The sequence below is a fragment of the Anarrhichthys ocellatus genome, unplaced genomic scaffold, assembly GCF_004355925.1.
Source record: "Anarrhichthys ocellatus isolate YVR2014 unplaced genomic scaffold, GSC_Weel_1.0 scaffold9, whole genome shotgun sequence".
In the NCBI taxonomy this organism is placed as follows: domain Eukaryota; kingdom Metazoa; phylum Chordata; class Actinopteri; order Perciformes; family Anarhichadidae; genus Anarrhichthys; species Anarrhichthys ocellatus.
In genome coordinates, this window is record NW_022280039.1 from 9261523 (window position 1) to 9280690 (window position 19168).

At 39.7% G+C, this 19168-nt stretch overlaps 2 protein-coding genes across 4 annotated transcripts; one reads left to right on the top strand and one right to left on the bottom strand.

The window, feature by feature from the left end:
- Positions 1–1250: 1250 nt before the first annotated feature.
- On the bottom strand, positions 1251–6752 carry LOC116384593 (flavin reductase (NADPH)-like). 3 transcript variants are annotated; one of them, XM_031849404.1, is made up of 5 exons: positions 6681–6752; positions 4766–4906; positions 3107–3308; positions 2342–2506; positions 1251–2148 (listed from the first exon to the last, which is right to left on the bottom strand). In XM_031849404.1, the coding sequence occupies exons 1-5, from the start codon at positions 6687–6689 to the stop codon at positions 2003–2005; spliced, it is 663 nt and encodes a 220-aa protein (XP_031705264.1). In that variant the 5' UTR covers positions 6690–6752; the 3' UTR covers positions 1251–2002. The 3 variants fall into 3 exon arrangements, with proteins under 3 accessions (XP_031705264.1, XP_031705265.1, XP_031705266.1); XM_031849405.1 differs by lacking the exon at positions 6681–6752 and adding an exon at positions 6434–6555; XM_031849406.1 differs by lacking the exon at positions 6681–6752 and adding an exon at positions 6445–6452.
- A 2342-nt stretch (positions 6753–9094) lies between these two features.
- Positions 9095–18506, top strand: ppef2a (protein phosphatase with EF-hand domain 2a). The gene is made up of 17 exons (XM_031849530.1): positions 9095–9151; positions 9261–9269; positions 10087–10214; positions 10314–10368; positions 10462–10637; positions 10952–11066; positions 11396–11442; positions 11896–12062; positions 12150–12186; positions 13161–13310; positions 13407–13739; positions 15051–15236; positions 15315–15457; positions 16217–16323; positions 17332–17498; positions 17643–17730; positions 18253–18506. The coding sequence occupies exons 1-17, from the start codon at positions 9100–9102 to the stop codon at positions 18504–18506; spliced, it is 2214 nt and encodes a 737-aa protein (XP_031705390.1). The 5' UTR covers positions 9095–9099.
- The last annotated feature ends 662 nt before the right edge of the window (positions 18507–19168 follow it).

Here is a 19168-nt window from a genome sequence, read left to right on the forward strand (position 1 = left end):
TAAATCTCTTTTTACCTGCATGTTTAAAGTGCAAAAGAGGTTTAAATTATGTTGTATTTAATGGAATAGATGTTTGTGCTATGTTTTAATATATTTCTGTTGTGAGTCGATATTTAAGCTATTAAATGTACATACGGTTTCACAGCAGCTGTGCACATTTTGTAAATAAAATATCCAAATCAGAGCCAAATCTTGCCATTTACTGTTGGCATACAGATACACTGTATGTCGCCATCATTTTTACAGTTTTTGAAGGACATTCTGTGAATCCACTGTGACCTAAAAAATGAAACTCTCTTGTCCTGGTAATCAGCATACCAGTATGTATTTTATTTTTGAAGCAGAAATATCTATTTAAAGATTTTAAGGCATTAATTGCCAGTTTTCTGCCTCATGCTTTGATATTATCCCCATCTAGCAAAACTGCAGACATCACCTCTAAAGACTGGATGGAGCTGATGTTTCAATAAATATATCTAATGGAATCCAATCACATGCAATCAAGTGCAAATTGTAAAGCATACATTGTAATTTGTGCTTCTCCATGTACAGTTTGACAAATGTTTTGTGATTGATGTCCCGCGATTGTCAATATAAAAAAGTGACTGATTGACCAAACTAGTTTCAAAAATGTGCTTTTAATTAAAAAATAAAAAGAGAATATAGCTGAACATCTCATCTTGACCATTTAAACTATTTGTACAGGGTTGGGCTGATGGCTGCACATTCCCTACAGGGTGACATCAGGTCTAATAGATCTGGCACATCAACACACTCATGACCTCTCACCCAATTCTCTATTTTGTGTTGTCCTCTACCAATCATACCTTTAGGTCAATATAAAATGAATATAAATTATAGAAATATTGAACTTTTCTTGCTTCATGACCAACGATGCTTTTTGACAATCCTGCTTTTAGAAAAAGGCCCCACTAGGCTTTAATTGTTGAAAACACTTCAACCTGTGAAGGACTTGAGACGCTCACACCCTCGCTTCATTTAAAATGCAGCAGCTAAGATTGTAACCATGCAGGACCAATACATAGACAAGACTCTCTGTTCACTACTAAGAATGTTGCAATCCTGATCACGCCATGATCACTTGAATGAAAGCCAGCCAGGTGTGGCCCAAAGTGCTGCATATTTAAAGCATTTAACTCAAGTGCAACAAACATGTTCTGCCATGTGTGATAAGTGTTGCTTGAAACCTGTTCTTATGTTGAACTTGCGGCACAAATGATCCTTTACAGTTTCATCATTTTAAATTTATTCAACAGAACTGATACAGTACATATTTGGATACAAAGTGCTCATGTGAATACATGGTGCAACAGTAGCTGTAATTAAAGAGCACATGATGGAAGTGCTGTTGGTTTAACGCTGCCCTCTTGTGGATGAAATCATGTACTTCAGTCACATGTGTCGGTGCATTGAGCCCTCATGAAGCAATAGGTGCTTACCACTGATAGTAGGAACCCCCACATAATTAAATGGTAAACTTGAGGTTTTCAAATGTATAAATCCAGTATATGTTGAACAAGAGTAAATAAAAACATTAATCAGACAGATTAGGCTGTATAAGGCAGTTATATCCAGTAGTAGACTACGAAGGCAGAGAGTAAACATTTAGTTAAAGGGCCAGTTCAACCGAATTAGCTGTAGTGGTATCTGACCATGAAAATAGTTTGGTTAGTTGTGCTCAGTCTGCATAGTTAACTGGTTCTTCTAATAGTGACAGTGAAAACTGTTAGTGGGATTATCCAGAGTAATGGAAACATGTCTGTTGACATTTATACCAGTAATAATTGATTTTTTGATAATTCACGCACAACATTGACATTTTATCACCTTACGACGTTGTTTTGGTTAATTTTTTCGCAACAGTTGCTTATTCACACATCAAGTTGATACAGAGCAACAGACATTTGTGAGTAAATGTATATATTTTTTGTACTTTGGGCGAACTAACTGCTTAATAATGCCAGCATTGGCTTCTTCGTTCTCATTTGGTAGTGATGGCGACTCCCTTCTTGACCCAGGCGTTGCTGTTGAGTAGAGAGAGCATGAAGCGAGCCACGTCTCCTCTTCCCACAGAGTTACCACTGCTGTTGGGCACAAAGTATCCCTCATGGGTCAGAAACTCTTGAGCTGTGGACACAAAGATGGGGGGGGGGGAAAAAAAAAAAAAAAAAAAAAAAACTGGGCGTCAGAGGGCATTACAACAACAGCATTTCTAAATCTGGTCCTCCAGCTAATGAAAGGTACACGCTGGAACCTCAAGGAACAGCGTTGTGATTGAACTCTGTCAAAATGGATCCCGAGGCAGAAGGGCTGCTTTTACCTGAGGCCGCCAGGTTCTTAAGACCAGGTGGACGAACCACAGTCCAGGTAATGTCCTCGGTCTTGTGCAGAAACTGTTCCATCTCATGCATGTTGGTGAGAACACTTCGGATCATCGGCAGCAGGAGGAAGCGGATGAGATAAGATGACTGCACTCCTGAGTTGGCTAACAACAAAAATAATAAAAAAAAAAAAAAAGTGAAATCTCCCTCTTAAATCTCTCACATTTCATTAAAAACGTGGACGTAAATAAGTTCTCAGTCTGATGAGAATCGATACACAAATCTATAAGAACTCTAATTTGTCTGAATTATAAATTGATGCTTTTCAACACTTTCATTCCATAACTATGAGATATAATGTTATAAATTTAAAAGGTTTCAATTGTAGCACTTTACGCTCAAAATTAAAAACATATTAAAATTGTACTGCTAGCAGCTCTGTGAGGATCCATTTCTAGAAGTTTGATCACATTCTGAGCAATAAAACAAGGAAGAACTCTTTGAAGCAAATTAGTTGATGTAATAAAAGCCTCAATCCACCACAGTGAAATACAGCAACAAGCCTCAAATTCACAAATGAGTTAGATAAGTAGCTATAAAAGGTTTTATTGAAAGCCACGTACTCACTCAACAACAGAAAGTTGTGGTAAAGTATTTTAAGAAGGTTAAACAGAAGGTTCAAAATAATCATTCGGGTGAACTTGTTTTCATCATCAAATCCCAAAAGAACCCACAGACGGCATCATCACGTGTGCTGCACTTACGCTCCGTGTACCAGGAGGTCATGGTGATGATCCTGTTGACCTGGGCCTCTCGCATGGCGCTGACCATGCTGTTCATGGACAGGGAGTAGCCCGTCACCGGCGAGAAGAAGGAGGCCGGGAAGCCGAGGCAGGACAAGATCACGTCCTGTCCTCTGAAGTGAGCCGTCAGACTGTCTGATGAGAAGATATCAGCTTCCACCACCTGAAAGCAGCAGGCGGGGAGACATGAATAATCAATGAGGAGAATTTTACGTATTTGTTGAGTCGAGATCACAAACAAGCATGTTTTATTCATTCAGGGCTGCGGGCTTAGTCATTTTAACAGATGATTCATTTCAAAGTGCAGCATTTACAATTGAGCTGTGAACATGAAGAATGAGTGTCTTTCAAAACCGTTTCACTTCCTGCCCGTCCCATTAGTTTCTACAGATGACTAAACCAAAGCCTCCAAGCTTTTTCCACCTTAATTGACCAGAGACATGCAACATTTAATAATAACTGAAAAGTGAATTCACATTATTTCCCAATAATAACTCAATCCTGCTGGTTTCGGCTAGTCCGTTTTGCCCTTTTTATATCCAGTTGTGCTTCTTGTATTCTCAAGATAAGAGTCTGTTTTTCCATTAAGATTATTTATAGCCGTTGCTGCGGTGTCAAAGAGCACGAGTAACATTCCCCAGTTCCCCTACAGTATAGTTTTGTTTTTTTTAAACTTGCTTTTCAACAAATGAAGCTCTAGCGCAAGTTCAAATGGGAAGACTATACTCTTGCATGCCTAAGCCCGTAGCTTATTTACCATACATCTGCCATCACTCCTCATGCATGCACACTCATTATTTCCTTGCAGTTATTGTTTGGGGCCGTCAATCATGATATCAGCTGTCTAGATCAGCTGGTCTCTCTAGCCAATAGCACAACAACTCGAGGACATTGTTAGCCTATCATCTTGCTGCCGTCTCTCTTAAATACGATTGTCTCTCTACCTTCAGTACGCTCATGCTGCTGTTACGCAACCCTCCGCCCAATCTTCGCAGATTCATCAGCCACCATCACCACCAGTGTCTGGACTCCACGGGGGGGGGGGGGAATTTATATTGTTGCCGCTCAGGGCAATCACAACTCGATCACAAGTCTCCTCGTCGAGTTCAAGCGCCAAACAATTTCTGTGTAACTCATTAACGCAGCATCTGTCATAATAAATGTTAATCATTCGCTGATCTCTCCTGATTGACTCAAAACTCCCAATGTGACTCATTTAGGTGTTTTTAATAGACAACACTGATTTAGATTCATCAGGTGATACTTGGATATATTCCATTTATGGCTTTTGGTCTTTTCAAAAGAGATTTGTTGACAATAATAAAAAAAAAATAAAAAAAAAAAAAAGATTAACACCAGGTTTATATTTGCAGTGTTGCATTTAAATCCACATTGTTATCTGCATTGCTGTGTGCACAGCATCACACCCAGAAGTTAAACCTGCAAGAACATTTGTGGCTTCTGTTCAGAAACAGTTGCAGTACTTAAGATTTTACCTCACACAACCCTCATTCCGTCACAATTAAACATTTATCATGTGACATCACACTGACTGAACTTTGAACATGCAGTTAACAGCAGCATAACAAGACGGCCAACTCAAAGTTCGTGTCATATTACCTTGAGATTATCATGATGCACTGCAAGTTTTCCCGGGTTCCTGACAATGGCGGTGACAGTGTGGCCCTGTTGCAGTGCCTGGTTGACCAGATACTGTCCAGTCTGCCCAGTGGCTCCCAGTACGGCGATCTTCATCCTCAGCTTCCGACACAAACACACACACACAGAACTCAGTCAGAGCTGAAGCTTATCAATGGACGACGTGTTGAATGCTCCGATTCCTCAAACTAACTGCAGGGAAGGTCCCTCCCTGTTTCACAAGTCCCAAGTGTAAATAAACGATTAATATGGTGCAATAAAGAAGCTCCATCTGAGGTGTTAAGGGTCGTCATCTGATGGATTTTGCGCTTAAAATGTAGATGTTACACTGCATCCTTGTTTATACATTAGTCACTGATTAAACATAAATGCTTATCCAAAGAGGTTACATCATGTGCAATGTATTTTTTGTAAGATGTTTCTATATGTTGACGTTGTCCCAGCTCGGTTGACAACTCCCATTTGAAGAGCAAACACTGGGTGCCTTTGTTGAATCCCAAATTGGGACATATTTATCATTTCGGCAGCCGTGGAGAGGATGACGAGCTTGTTGGTCAGATGCGCTCCGACGATATTAATCAGATGCAACTGACTGAATCTCAAATGATGTTATGAAGTCATTCTTTTTCTTGGTAGTTTATAGCTGCCATGTTCAAGCTAACTGGTCAACATGGAGCCAGATGTTGCACTGTTACAGCAGCAGTGCTATAATTGTCTTTAAGTGTCTTGTGTTTATTTTATCACTTTTCATGTCTTCAACTTGATTTATAAACAATATAGACTACAATATGTAATAGCTCTTTTTTGATATTGTCAACCGTAACAAAGATTTTAGAAGCTCTTCAGAACAAACAGTAGTACCACTACTACTTATATAAAGTCAAGTTTCAACCTGGTGCATTTGCTCTTGTTCTGGCACTTAAAACGCACCCGTTCCCAGAAAAATAGAAGAAAACACATCATGTGGTGTGATACTTCAATGGGGTGAAGGAGTATTTAGTGTTGGATTGCTTTTTTTAAATGACTCCCTGAGGCACATCCTGTAAAATCATTCAAGTTAATCTAGCGGTGGTTCACTTGAATGATGATATAAGGCTGCAGAAGTAGCATGAAATAAAAAGGAAAACTGTGATACTGTTATAAAAACTAAACAATTTAGGGCAATATTTTGACTTCAAAAACCCTCTGAAAAAAAGTTTTCAACCCCTTTCTCATAATCTCTCCCAATGCTGCAGAGATTATGAAAGCATACATTCATAACTCACCAACCCTCCACACAAAACCTCACTTAAGATCGGATAGACCCAGTGACGTTAGGGCCCTGGTTAGACCACCAGCATGGAAAAATAATTAGTAAGCATCGGAAATAACAGAACTCTACGAATATTAGGCTGCTTTCAATGTGGAGCTGCACTGACACAAGCTGGGACATGAGTCTTTAAATACAGGGACTAACAACTGACCCGAAGCTCAATCTTTTTGCATAATGTAAACATCTTTGTTTACTTGTTTAATGCTTTTAAAGAAATGTCCACAATGGCTCACATTTAGAGTCATGATCAGTTGAGAAACTTCTATCTGTACGCATATAGCTCATAACTGCTGAATGAAATAACGCTAAATACTTACAAAACGCTCACATTTATTCCTAAATGGTGCTTATGTCACGTGTGTTGACAATTAGACGACCTGCAGCCTGTTAACTTCAATCAACATCTCTCTCTTAACTGCTTCAACAACAACAAAAAAACAGCAACATACGTTTTTACACTTCTCAAAAATATGACAGTTTGGCGTCACTGATTATCCATATAAACGAGAGGACAGCGCGTTGTTAACGACAACAACAAAACACACCAAACATTAGCTAACTCACCTCCGCCATGCGTTACACGTCACGTACACGTCCAGTGAGGGAGGCGTTCAAGACCGGTGTGTTGCGTATGAGTTCAGGTATGTTTATAAAGGAAAGGTTTTCACAAGTTATGCGTTTTATGTATTTTAAAAACGGATTTAAAATTGTTTTGATGACACGCAGGATGCGATTATGTGACCCTTTCAAGTAAACGTTGAAGTGACTGAATAACTGTGTCACAAAAAGTACATTTTAATGTGAAATTAGCACCCAGTCAATGTATGCTAGTTAACTAATTAGCCATCAAGTAATAACTGACAACTGATTCCGTACATTCATTAGAAATACCCCAACCTTTCTGGTTTACAGCGTCTGAAATGGAATAAAATAGTTTGCTTGCTTTTTCCTGTTTCATCTATTTTCGTCTTTGTCTCTTTTCAGACTAAATTAAGATATGAAGACCAAACTTATTATGTAAAAGTATATAAGACAGTTACAATATCACCATTACAGCCACCCCAATACAATTACATCATAACACATGACATAAAGAAATAGAACTATTGACTGTAAAACATAAAAAGGCATGTAACTCTAGCTGTTACACTTTAAAAAAACACGACATGTATGTAACTAAATACGTATGTTGTTGCTCTATATGAGTATTGTGAATCTATTCATGTATTGACAACTAATTAGCAAAAATCACAGTTCTGTCTCGATTTCTACCAATATACGCGTTCAAATTGCCCGCCAAGTACTTCCTGGAAGTATCAGAAGTCTATGTGAGTCCATTGACCATCAAGCATTTTGAATCTCTCTTTATACGGCTCTGCTTATCTGCATGTTTCAGGTATACATGTGTGTGCATGGGACTCTAAGCTAAAGTAGAGTGGAGTTACTTTTTGGGAATGATTATCCCTTTGTTATTCGTTTTGTATTGAGGAAAACAAAAAAGAAACACAAGTAGGTTAAAGATAATACTGAAATACAGGATGTAGGGCAGTGCAACTCGTTTTTAGGGAGGCGTTGTGCTTTTCTTCCAGCCTGCCATGAACAGACCTCTAAAATCCGACCATTTCAACACTCGATGCTGCAAATGAAACATGGAGGTGTCCTCATTGGGTTCATCATTAGGTAAGATGTCAACACAAACACACTTGACCACACACGCTTACAAATTACTGTAATCAAAAACCTATGTTTCCATTTGCACTTCCTATAAAAAACCAGCCGAGTCGCATCAAGTCATTAGCTCAAGTAATCCACTTGTGGCTCGGTGCCTTGACTCTGCAATCGCACCGAGGGACTAAAGACTAAACCAGCTTCAGCACAGACCGAGGGAGCTTCACACATGGGGCCTCTGTGGTGACTGTCCTTCTTCCACCTACGGTACGATGACCAGTCTGACTGACGTCCTGCAGTTCTTGATCTGATCCTGGTGGACCAGTGGATGATGAAACAGAACAAATGGCTGATTAAATACTCATTGAAACTGAGAGCCAAACAACTAGGCAGCTGGTGACTGGATAGGGGAGGTGACCACGTAAGTAAAATGTTGATTTAAAGATCTCATAGAAGAGGAACCTTTTCAGATTTCTACAGCAGTTAGATGAATTCACTAAATCCCAAAACAAGCAGATAAAGACAGAAAATCATATCAGACTCAGTTTTCTAATCTTTACTATATTTTAGTACACTAAAAGGTTTGCGTTGTACAGTTATGTCTTGTCATAAGAAAGATGAGATTTTGATCACCACTTTGACCTGATGCTAAATATGCGAGGAAAGCCACCCATCTGTTCCTTTAAGTAGGTCAAAGCCAGCAATAAACTTACGTTCAAACACAATTCAATGCAATATGTCATGTTCAGATTTAAACTATCAATCTTTTATTGGGTTTTGTAAATTGTAAACAATAATTTAGGCATCATTTGTTTACCTGATATTTTCATGGATATTTTATGATTTAATTCGTCCATTTCATTAAAAAATAACTTAAATGAATAAGATATTTCCTGCCTTCTCAGTTTCATAGATTGCTTAGTGTAAGCCTTCCAAGAATTTAGACAAAAACAGTCCTGTGCTGCAGGATTGAGGCCAATCACAGAGATGAGGAGCGAACCAGCAGATAACGAGATTAAAAGGTCAAAACGTCCTCCGGCTTCAGCTGACAAGCCACGCTGAACTTTCCGCTCTCCGTGGATGAATGGGTTTCTCACAGGCCAAGACTGCATCAGAGTTACTTTAAGATGTGTGTGGGGTGTCTGAAAATGTTCATGTATAATCACATTTGTGATGCCAAAAAGTAATGTATCCCTTTCAAAGAGCAGTAATGGATTCATTGCGTTATCATTAATGCAGTTAAATTCATGCGCGTATGTTAAATCTAGTAACTTTTATCTGATGTGCTTGTTTGGTGCTGTGAACAGGAACAGTCATGGGATGTGGCGTCTCAAAGTCCGACCAGTTCCACAAAAGCTCCGGTAAAGGTAACCATGATCCTTCAAACATTGACGGATACTACTTAGAAACCTTCTCAGATGTTTGTGTTGTATTAATGCGTCTGCATTTCTTTTCTTTCTGCTCCGCTGCATGCAGCCGTCACAAGTAAGCCACACCCGTCTTACCTTGTGTGTTGTGTCGTTGGTGTTTGCCAGATGTTGAATGTGTGTTCAAACCACACATCTGGGTCGGAGCAGGTGGAGGAAAAATCAAATGTCCAACTTAAGATGGTATACATAGATATTTTAGCACTGCCGCATTTGGGAAAGAGAAACATCTTGCAATGTCTAAAAGGTTTACAGAAACAGAGTGTTTGTGTAAACTTACTTGGAAAAAGAAGTATGAAAAACAGAAGTGTATGTCAAGAAGAGTGTAGTAAGTGGATCCCAATGCATGACAATGTGGGGGGACTCTGGGAGCTGGGAAAGAGCTGATTGGCTGGGAGGAATGCTGGGAGCAGGGAAGTGTGTAGATGGTTAGAGGAGGGAAAGGCAGGACGGGAACAGAGGAGGAAATACACAGCACAGAAAACGACTCTATAGTCTGGACAGAGTGACAGACTGTAACAATCGATGTTTCCAAAACTGGTCAATTCTCAAGTTGCTGATATTTTTATGAACATACAATATTTGTTCTTTTTGTGATGGAGGGTAAATCAAATTGTTGTGTAGTGTAATTTCAGTAAAATCATACTGATGTTGTCAATAACTGAGATAAACTAATACACCAGTATATTAGGCAAATACTCAAAAAACATCAGGAAAAAGCTTACAGTCATTAGGGCGTTAATGTTAAGAATGAATTCCTTGTTTTGTCAGTTATGATATGTGACAGTGTCTTTATCTCAATGTAGGAATATCACAGTTAATCTTCATCTCTGCAGCATTTGCTATTGTCTGATCACCTGTTGTCTCTGTTTCAGCTATAAGATCTGCCGTCCTGATTCAGCGATGGTACCGTCAGTACATCGCCCGCACAGAGATGAGACGGAGATACACCTGGCACATCTTCCAGTCCATCGAATACTCCGGAGAACAGGCTCAGATAAAGGTGTGAAACCACCACGAGAGGATCCAGAGTGGGTTCTGCACGTTTGCTTTAAAGTAATAATAAGAATAACATCAACTTTCACGCCTCCTCCCCGTGCAGCTTTATAACTTCCTCGGCTACCTCATGGACAATTTCACACCTGCAAGCAATGAACGTAAGATTTTTACATTTCAACTGACAAACTACATCGCTCAAGAACTTCCTGAATCTCCAGGTGTGAGCTGTCATCTTGTCCTTTCCTTTGCAGGGAATTTGATCTCGCACATCTTCAGGGAGAACGAGGTCTGTCGGGACGCAGAGTGGGAGAGGTACTTCTGCTACAAGAACATCGAGGTGCCAGAGATCTACTCGGGCCCTCACCTCACCTTCCCTCTGACGGCAGAGCAGGCGGTCGGGCTGGTGGAGGCCTTCAGGAACAAGAAAGTAGGTGCACACCGCGGCCAGCCATGTTTTGAGCTTAAGAAGGAGTCTCTGTTGTCTCCTCAACAAGGATTGGCAATTTATATTCTTCAAATTTCCGACATTTTCTTTCCGTATTTTGTCTTTGAGTATATTGAAAAACAATCTTTGAATAAAACGCATCATTAGTTTATTGTTGTTTTCATTCAAGTTACGTGCAAGAAACAAGGACAAAAAGCACATAGGCCTATGCATGAATCACAAAATCCCAGCAGTTACAGCATGACTACCACTCATGTGTCTGAAGCCGTCTTGCTGATAAGTTTCTCTCCCAGCAGCAGCTGCACTCGCGCTACGTCCTCCAGCTGCTGCTCGAGACGTGGAAACAGCTCCGGATGTTGCCGAATATCAACCGCATCTCCACCTGCCACAGCAAAGAAATCACCATTTGTGGTGAGCGAAAGAATTCGTTGATTCAATCGATCTGATCATTTTAGCAAAATGACAGAAGTTTTCTGAATCCATCATCTAAGTTGTGAATATTTGCTATTTTTAAAAAAAAGTTTTATCTCCTGGTTTAGATAAAACAAGACACTTAAATGTCAAATTGTGCTCTGGTAGATTGTTATTCATCTTTAATTTATAAACCAATGTTTTTTAAACATTTACAAAATATCTGATATTTTATAGTCCAAACTAAAAATAATTTTCTGACAGAAGTGTAGACAGTTTGTTTCTGTTTGTTGTTATTAATTCATTTACACACATCTTCTTCATTACAGGTGATTTGCACGGACAACTGGATGACCTGCTGCTGATTTTCTACAAGGTCTAGATTTCATCTTCTAAAATCTTAAAATTTGTTTTCTTCAAGCTTATGAGCTATAATTATTCATTTTAAAGAGGCGTCTATATATAGACATTTTTAATGGAATTGTTTAAATGCTCTGATTTTATTATTTTAATCAAAATACTCTCCTCCTGTACTTGGCCATGAAATGAATCAGTGGTGCTGCAACTCAATACATTAATTGTTGGGGAAATTTCACATCATTTAAAATTTTAAAAACAGCAATTTCTTACATTTGAGAAGCTAAAATCAGGGACATTCTTTAATGCTGAAACAACTATAACAATTAACCAATTAGCACGATTGTTGCTGAAAATTAAGTAAATCTACTCGTCAATCAATCAACTTCTTGTTTCCCTCCTAAACTCTCACTTGTTTACATTGAGACTATGGAAGAAGCCTTTAACACGACTTTACTTGTTTACATTACAGAATGACATGCCGTCCTTGGAGAAGCCATATCTGTTCAACGGAGACTTCGTAGACCGAGGCAAAGACTCCATCGAGATCCTCATCATCCTGTTTTCATTCCTGCTCGTCTATCCGAGTGAAGTCTACCTCAACAGAGGAAACCACGAGGACCATATAATCAACCTGAGGTAGAACTAAATCTAACTGAAAGGACAGTGAAGCTAAAAAAAAGGTACATTTCTAACCGTTATCTTGCATTTCTCTGACTGATGTAGGTACGGCTTCACAAAGGAGGTGTTGACTAAATACAAGGTGGGTTCATATCACCGTACAAACCTCAATACACTCCTTTTCTTTGTGTTGACAGCTCGGTGTTAACTCCTCATCCCTGCTTATCAAACTAAGGAGCACAGCCTGAATGTGCCCTAATCCCTTCTATCTTTGGAGCCTAAACATTCCCAGTAAAGCTTGATATAGCCCATATACCCTCCCAGTATTATACTGGTCCCTATTGCTAACAGCTAAGAGGATTTGATGTCATTAAATCAGATGACTGATCTGATTCTTTTGGCTTCTGATGAGTCAGGGAGGTCGAGGGGCTGCGAAGATGTTTCAGATTTACTGTCCTTTGTTTAGATGGAAGAAAGTTTGAATTCCTGCGACACCATCAGCAATAATTTGATCGAAATTTTGGTTTATAAACATTCTTAAGGCATCGAACTCTCCATCTGAAACAACATCTTTACACTTGATCCCCAAGCTGCAACAACCCGTCAAATAAAGACAACTACACCTCCAAAAATGAGACAAAACTAATAGAAATACTGGACAATGCAAATTAAGTGATTATTATCAACAAAAGAAGTTCCAATTTAAATTTGTCCCATAGGGCAAACATGAGAAAATGGCTCAATCTGGTGTAAAATAATAAACACTACAATTTTGAGGCCAGAGCTCTGGATTGAAAGTCTGATAGAATAGATGTTAAACTTCCAAAATAGAAAAAAAAACTAACACCCTTGCTAAAATGTATGAGGTATGCATTTACACAGCCACAAATATCCCTCGTGAGGCACAAGGTTTTTTAAATGAATTAATCAACAAATAATTTATCACCCAAAGAAAAGAATAGCACAAATGCATACCAGAAAGAGTACAAACTTAAATACAGCCTATAAAATACACTGTGGCTCACTGCTCTTTGCATGTTGACGACAAACTTCCATAAAACTGAGGTTAAAAGAAGAAGAGGAGGATGAAGAAAGTGGTTTCCTGTTTGTCCTCAGATGCATGGCAAACGGATCCTGAAGCTGCTGCAGAAGATTTTCAGCTGGCTGCCGTTAGCCACGGTGATCGACCAGAAGGTGCTGGTACTCCACGGCGGGATCTCCGACACCACAGACCTCGGTGTCCTCGCCAGAGTGGACCGACACAATGTGAGCTGTCAAACGTGGACGCGTTCATTTCAGTTTTTCATCAGTTATTTTCAAAGTCCCTGACATCTCTGCTCTTCTCTGTTTCTTTTCAAACAGTATGTTTCAGCGCTGAGGCCTCCAAAGAGGAGATACCAGAGCACAGCGAGGATGTCCATTGACTCGGATATAGACGAGGGCGTCTGGTCCCCCAACAAGGTGTTCCAGCGTCAGAACTCCCTCGCGTCTCTCAAACCGATTAATCGCGACAGCTTCATGAACCGCTCGCTGCAAGACTTCTCAGACCGGCTCAAAGTGAACAAGGTGGACGAGGTGGAGATCTCCAGAAGGAGACAGTCTATTTTCAACCCGGCAATCAGCAGACTAGAAAATGAGACGACTGCGTCCTCCGAGTCTGTCAACAGTCAGACTGTGATTGAAGAGTGGAAACAGGTGATGAATGGGTAGTGAGCCGAGGTGTTTTCTCACGTACTTATTCTATTATTTTTGATTTGTTTACTAAAAACCCAACTGATCCACACTGTCTTTGTTTTAACTTTTGTTTTTCTCAGTAGAGCTGCTCTTTGCATTTATCCTAACATCAACAGTGCACATGATACATTTTATTTGAAAAAAGTGCTTTAAAGTCCCAGTGAAACAGAAGTTAGAGTGTCTTTAGTGACACATTACCTAGTGAGACGGAATATTTGAGCGGAGTACAGTCACACAAGAGGGATTTAAATCAAATCCTTTGCATTTGATTGGGCCGCTAAAAAGTGGGCGGGCTTAGAATGTAGCGCGATACTGAGTGGCAGATTCATTAATAGGATGGACGTCATATTATTGGTTAAAATTGGCGGGTACTATCTTATGTAAGCACACTTCATATTTTATTTTACAGGAAGTAAAGATAACTGGATTTTGATATAAAAATACATAGCAATAGATTTCTTTAGTCATAAATGTTTGTGTATATTATTAAATAATTGCATACAATATGACTGAGGATGTGATCTAAAACGGTTAAAAGGGCAGTTTTTATTTCATCTCGACTTTAAAATGAGATCGCTATTAAAACAAAGCAGAACTACAAGAAAGATAAACAAATATAAATACTAGGCATTGTCAACTTTCATTGGTATTTAAAAGCAATCTTTGATTCTATCGTGTGCAAGTAACTTAGATAAACCCATTTCATACACTTACACTGTAAAAATACATTTAAGTACAGCACATGTGAGATACTTATTTAGTGACTTGTGGCTTTTGTGTCTCCGCTCTGAGTCACAGTCGGATGAACAACACTCAACCTGCTGTGTATTGTTGCCAGCGTGGGCTTTAACATGCTGTAATCCGCCGCGTCATTAATCCCGCTACCGTCACCGTTTTAAGTATACAGGCTGTAGACGTCCATGGTCTCTTTTGACTCTGGTCCATTCAACTCAGGGAAATATCTGAATTGTAAAGTGATGCTCTCCGGTGTTCGTACACATATTATATAAAATGTTAAAAGGCTTTAATTGTAGCACTTTAAGTTAGTAATTCAGAAATATTTTAAGTAGCTGTTCTGGAGCTTTTAATCATGATCTTCCTCAGCAGACAGAGTTTGCCATTGTAGACAGTTTTGAGTACTTTTAAGGACATTGATTAAAAGTCCTTAAAAGTACTTAAGAGTTCAATCAGGTTCATTTTAATTTTGTGCGCTCAAAAATCCAAAGGTTTAAAGTCGAATCTATCCCACCTGTCTTTCTCGTATGTCTTCAGATCCTGGACCTGCTGTGGAGCGACCCGATGAACCAGGACGGCTGCGTGCCCAACGAGGTGCGCGGCGGAGGCTGCTACTGGGGCCCCGACGTCACCGAGGACTTCCTGAACAGACACAACCTGCAACTCATCATCCGCTCCCACGAGTGTAAACAGGAAGGTTACGAGTTCTGCCACAACCGTAAGGTGAGCTCAGACACTGACGGCCCACAGACGCTCTGCTGTTTTCACTGTAACATTAAGGCTTTCTTTCATCTCACCTAGGTCCTCACTCTGTTCTCCGCCTCCAATTACTACGATGTGGGAAGCAACAGGGGGGCCTACGTGAAGTTGGGTCCAGACCTTGTGCCTTATTTGATTCAATACCAGGCCAGCAGCATGATCAGAGAGCTCACCGTGAGACAAAGGTACAGAACAACTACCAGAAGATATTCATCTCAAGAAATGTGACTCATTCTACTGGGGCTGCAACGAGTTCATCGTTCACGATTCATCAATTCATTGTCTATGTCAGAAAACAGTGACAAATCCCTGTTATACTTCCCCAGAGCTGAAGGCAACATCTCAAATTGTTTTGTCCAACAAACAGTTCAAAATGCTACATATTTGCAATGTTCAATTATACAAAATATTTAAAAAGAAATGAGCAAATATTTGCATGTGAGAGACTGTACATTTTGGTAAATATGCTCATTTGCTTTTTTACCAAGTCATTTAAGAAGATTGATAGCTAATGTTTGTCCGGTATGAAGCTACAGCTAGCGGCTTAGCTTAGCTAAATATTGGAAACAGCTGCCATGGCTCTGTACAAAGGTAACCCAATTAACCTACAAGCAGCATTAAATGTCATTACTTTATCAACACTTTATATCTTGCTTGTTTACCTGTCTTGTTTACCTTTGGACCTTTGTTTACCTTTGTACTAAGCTTAACTAAACATTTGCCGGGTGTGGCTTCATAGATTAACGTATACAGACTTGTGAGTGGTATTGATCTTTTCATGTGACTCTTGGCAAAAACAGTTAAGAAGGACACGACAACATGAGATTAAATTCCCAAACACAATGTCTAACAGCAAAGCACCATTTTTGTCTTTTTAGATTGTGTAAAGTAACACTGTTGTGGCTTTAATTGTGTTTATTGTCTTTTTGTTATCTTGTCTGCAGTGTCGGGCGAACCGAGCGCTCAGCCCTCAAAGTCCTGCGGGAGCAGGTGTTTGCGCACAAATCTGACCTCATCTGTGCCTTCAAAAAGGTCGACAGCAGCAACACAGGTGTGTAGTGGGTAGTGGGACTATCAGGAACCAGTTCAGGATCAGGTGTTTATTTATTCTTTATTCTTTATCTCCTGTGTACTTCCCCTTGTAGTTCTCAAAGGAAGGGAGAAATGTGAGCTCCCAACTTTTAATCCCTATTCAGATAAAGAAAACGTGGGAAAACCAAACTTCCATCCAGGAACATTTGACAGTTTCACAGAAACTGTTGTTGTTCAGGGTTTTACTTTAGTTTCACCAACACCCTTGTTCCTCAAGTACATACAAAAGTAAATAAGAAAGTATGTAATTTTCATGTCATTCAGCTCTTTACAACAGATTTATTTATATTGTTGCTTTTGAAACTCAAGGGTCACTTAACAAATCAACTCTGAAAAAACTATTCTTTTACATGCTTTAAATATCCTTTTGGACCTTACAACATGTGTTTTCAACTGCATCTCCAACAGCAGATAGAGTTGCTTGTCTGTGTGATGTCTGTAATGAAAGGGGGAAGTCTTGAAGTTAAAATGTTCGTCAAACAAAAAAAGTTTTGATGCTTTCTTGGTGTAGTCAGTGTATTTTTTTAATCATAGAAAAGATAAAGAATCAAACATGTTCCTCTTCTCACAGAGTGAAGGTTAATTTATTAAAAAAGACGATCTGATGCTTTAGATCAGAGTCTTTAAGGTTGATTCTGTTATCGACATTTAAGATTTTAAAAATCTTATAATGATATCCGACATTATATAAAAGAAACATTTTGATAAGCATCCCTTCAATTTGGTTACAGTTGAAAAATAAACCTGTCAGAACTTTTTACAAACAATGTAGAAGAGACACAGTTTCTAAATTACCTCAAAGATATCTTTTGTGTTTCTGTGCTGGAATCTGGTTTTATTCATTAGATGACATACGTGCCAATACTAATATATATATATATATATATATGCCGATAGTATTGACTTATTCTTTGGATGCTTTTGGAATTGATTGTTTTTTGACGGGTGTCATGTCCACCTCCTTCAGGTCTTCTGTGTCTGAACGACTGGGCCTCTGCAGTGGAGAGCGTGATGCACCTCGGTCTTCCCTGGAGGATGCTGCGCTGTCAGCTGGTCCCCGGCAAGACCAATGGCGGCATGATCGACTACCACGAGTGGTTCAATGAGCTCGCCATCAAAGGAGCCAACGCGGATGTGAGTTACCTTGCTGCAGATACACGGTGGTCACAGAACTTATATTGTCTGATTTAAGGATATTGTATATACATACATTTTTGCTGAATCGGACACACTAATCTAAACACACCTAAATACTGTTTGAATACTGTTTTCTTGCAGCACATTGACCAGAGTCTGCTTGAGACTTTGTATCGTCACCGCTCCACCTTGGAGACCATCTTCAGAATCGTAGACGCCGACAACTCAGGTAAAACAATTAATCAATCACTGAAACTAGTTGCATGTACAGTATATTCATGTTTACGGTAGACATCTATACACACACTGACTTCAGCATATTTTGTTGTTCTCCACCTTAAACTGTCACTCTACCTTGTGTTTTCTACAATTTTGTTCATACACTGAGGGGAAAGAATGTGTTGGTGAACACATTGATGTGTAGTGACTCACAGAGATAATCCGATGAGAGACAATTTGCTTCAGTGGAGGTGTAAAGTGTGTCAGGGCTCTGTGAAGTGTTTGTCGTGTCCAGATAGAGACGTATACAGAGCTCAGCCTCTGTTAATCTGTAGCATGCACACAGGCCACATGAGGTTACGTCCATCCCGGTTAAAACAAGGATTAACCCACTGATATACTGGCCTCCCCTTCCCCCACATCTAACCACACACACGTTTCCCTCACTAAGCATCAGCCTGTTTGAAAACTCTCTAATCTCTTCTTTTCTAACGTCATCTTTAAACTTAAACCATCCTCCTCCTCCACACAGGCTTCATCACCATCGAGGATTTTCGGCAGACCTGGAAGCTGCTGGGCGCCTACTTAAAGATGGAGATCACTGACGACACCATCTCCGACCTTGTTGTCACCATCGACCGCAACCAGGACGGCAGCATCGACATTGAAGAGTTCATGGAGGCCTTCCGACTCACGGACAAGAAGAGCCGGCTGGAGCGAGGACGCAGCATGTTCATGGGGACGGCCACAGACCTCACCAAGCTGGAGGGAGACCCCAACATTTGAGCCGAGAGACGGAGAGACTGAAAAATAGAGAGTGACCTCAGCTCAGACTCCTCGCCAGGCAGCGGAGGGGAGGGGAGGGAGGGGAGATGAAGCCATGCAAGCTGCTTCAATGACGCACTTTGAGACGTAGGATGCTGCTGAGCAACAGCCGTGTAGATCACATGGGATTAGAGAGGATAGAGTTCAGGGTATTTGAAAGCAAATGTTCGTTTTACATTCTGATGCAGTTTCATCCAATGACAAAGTGTGAGTGAAACACAACTCTATTTTGTCTCTGTTATTAAGTTAGAGTCGTTAGAACTGTTGCAAAGGCAAAATCCACAAAGACAGAAACAAGAAAGCATTATATTTAGGCTACATTGTTGTTGTTATTATTATTGTTATTAGTGTTGATCAATCGATTTGTATTACATCAAAACCCTTTTATATGAATAGGTTCAGTACAGAGAAAAAGAGAGAGAGACATAATACATATTCAAGTAATACTGCAACAATATCCAAAAGCCAGTTGTTAATTGCTGAAGTTGATTATTTTCATAATCAACTAATCTGCCAATTATTTTTATAAATAAATAAATGTATCACTTTGTCAAAGTAACATCAGGCAATTTCCGAGATCCAAAGGTGATGTCATGAAATGTCTTGCTTTGTCCGACCAGAAA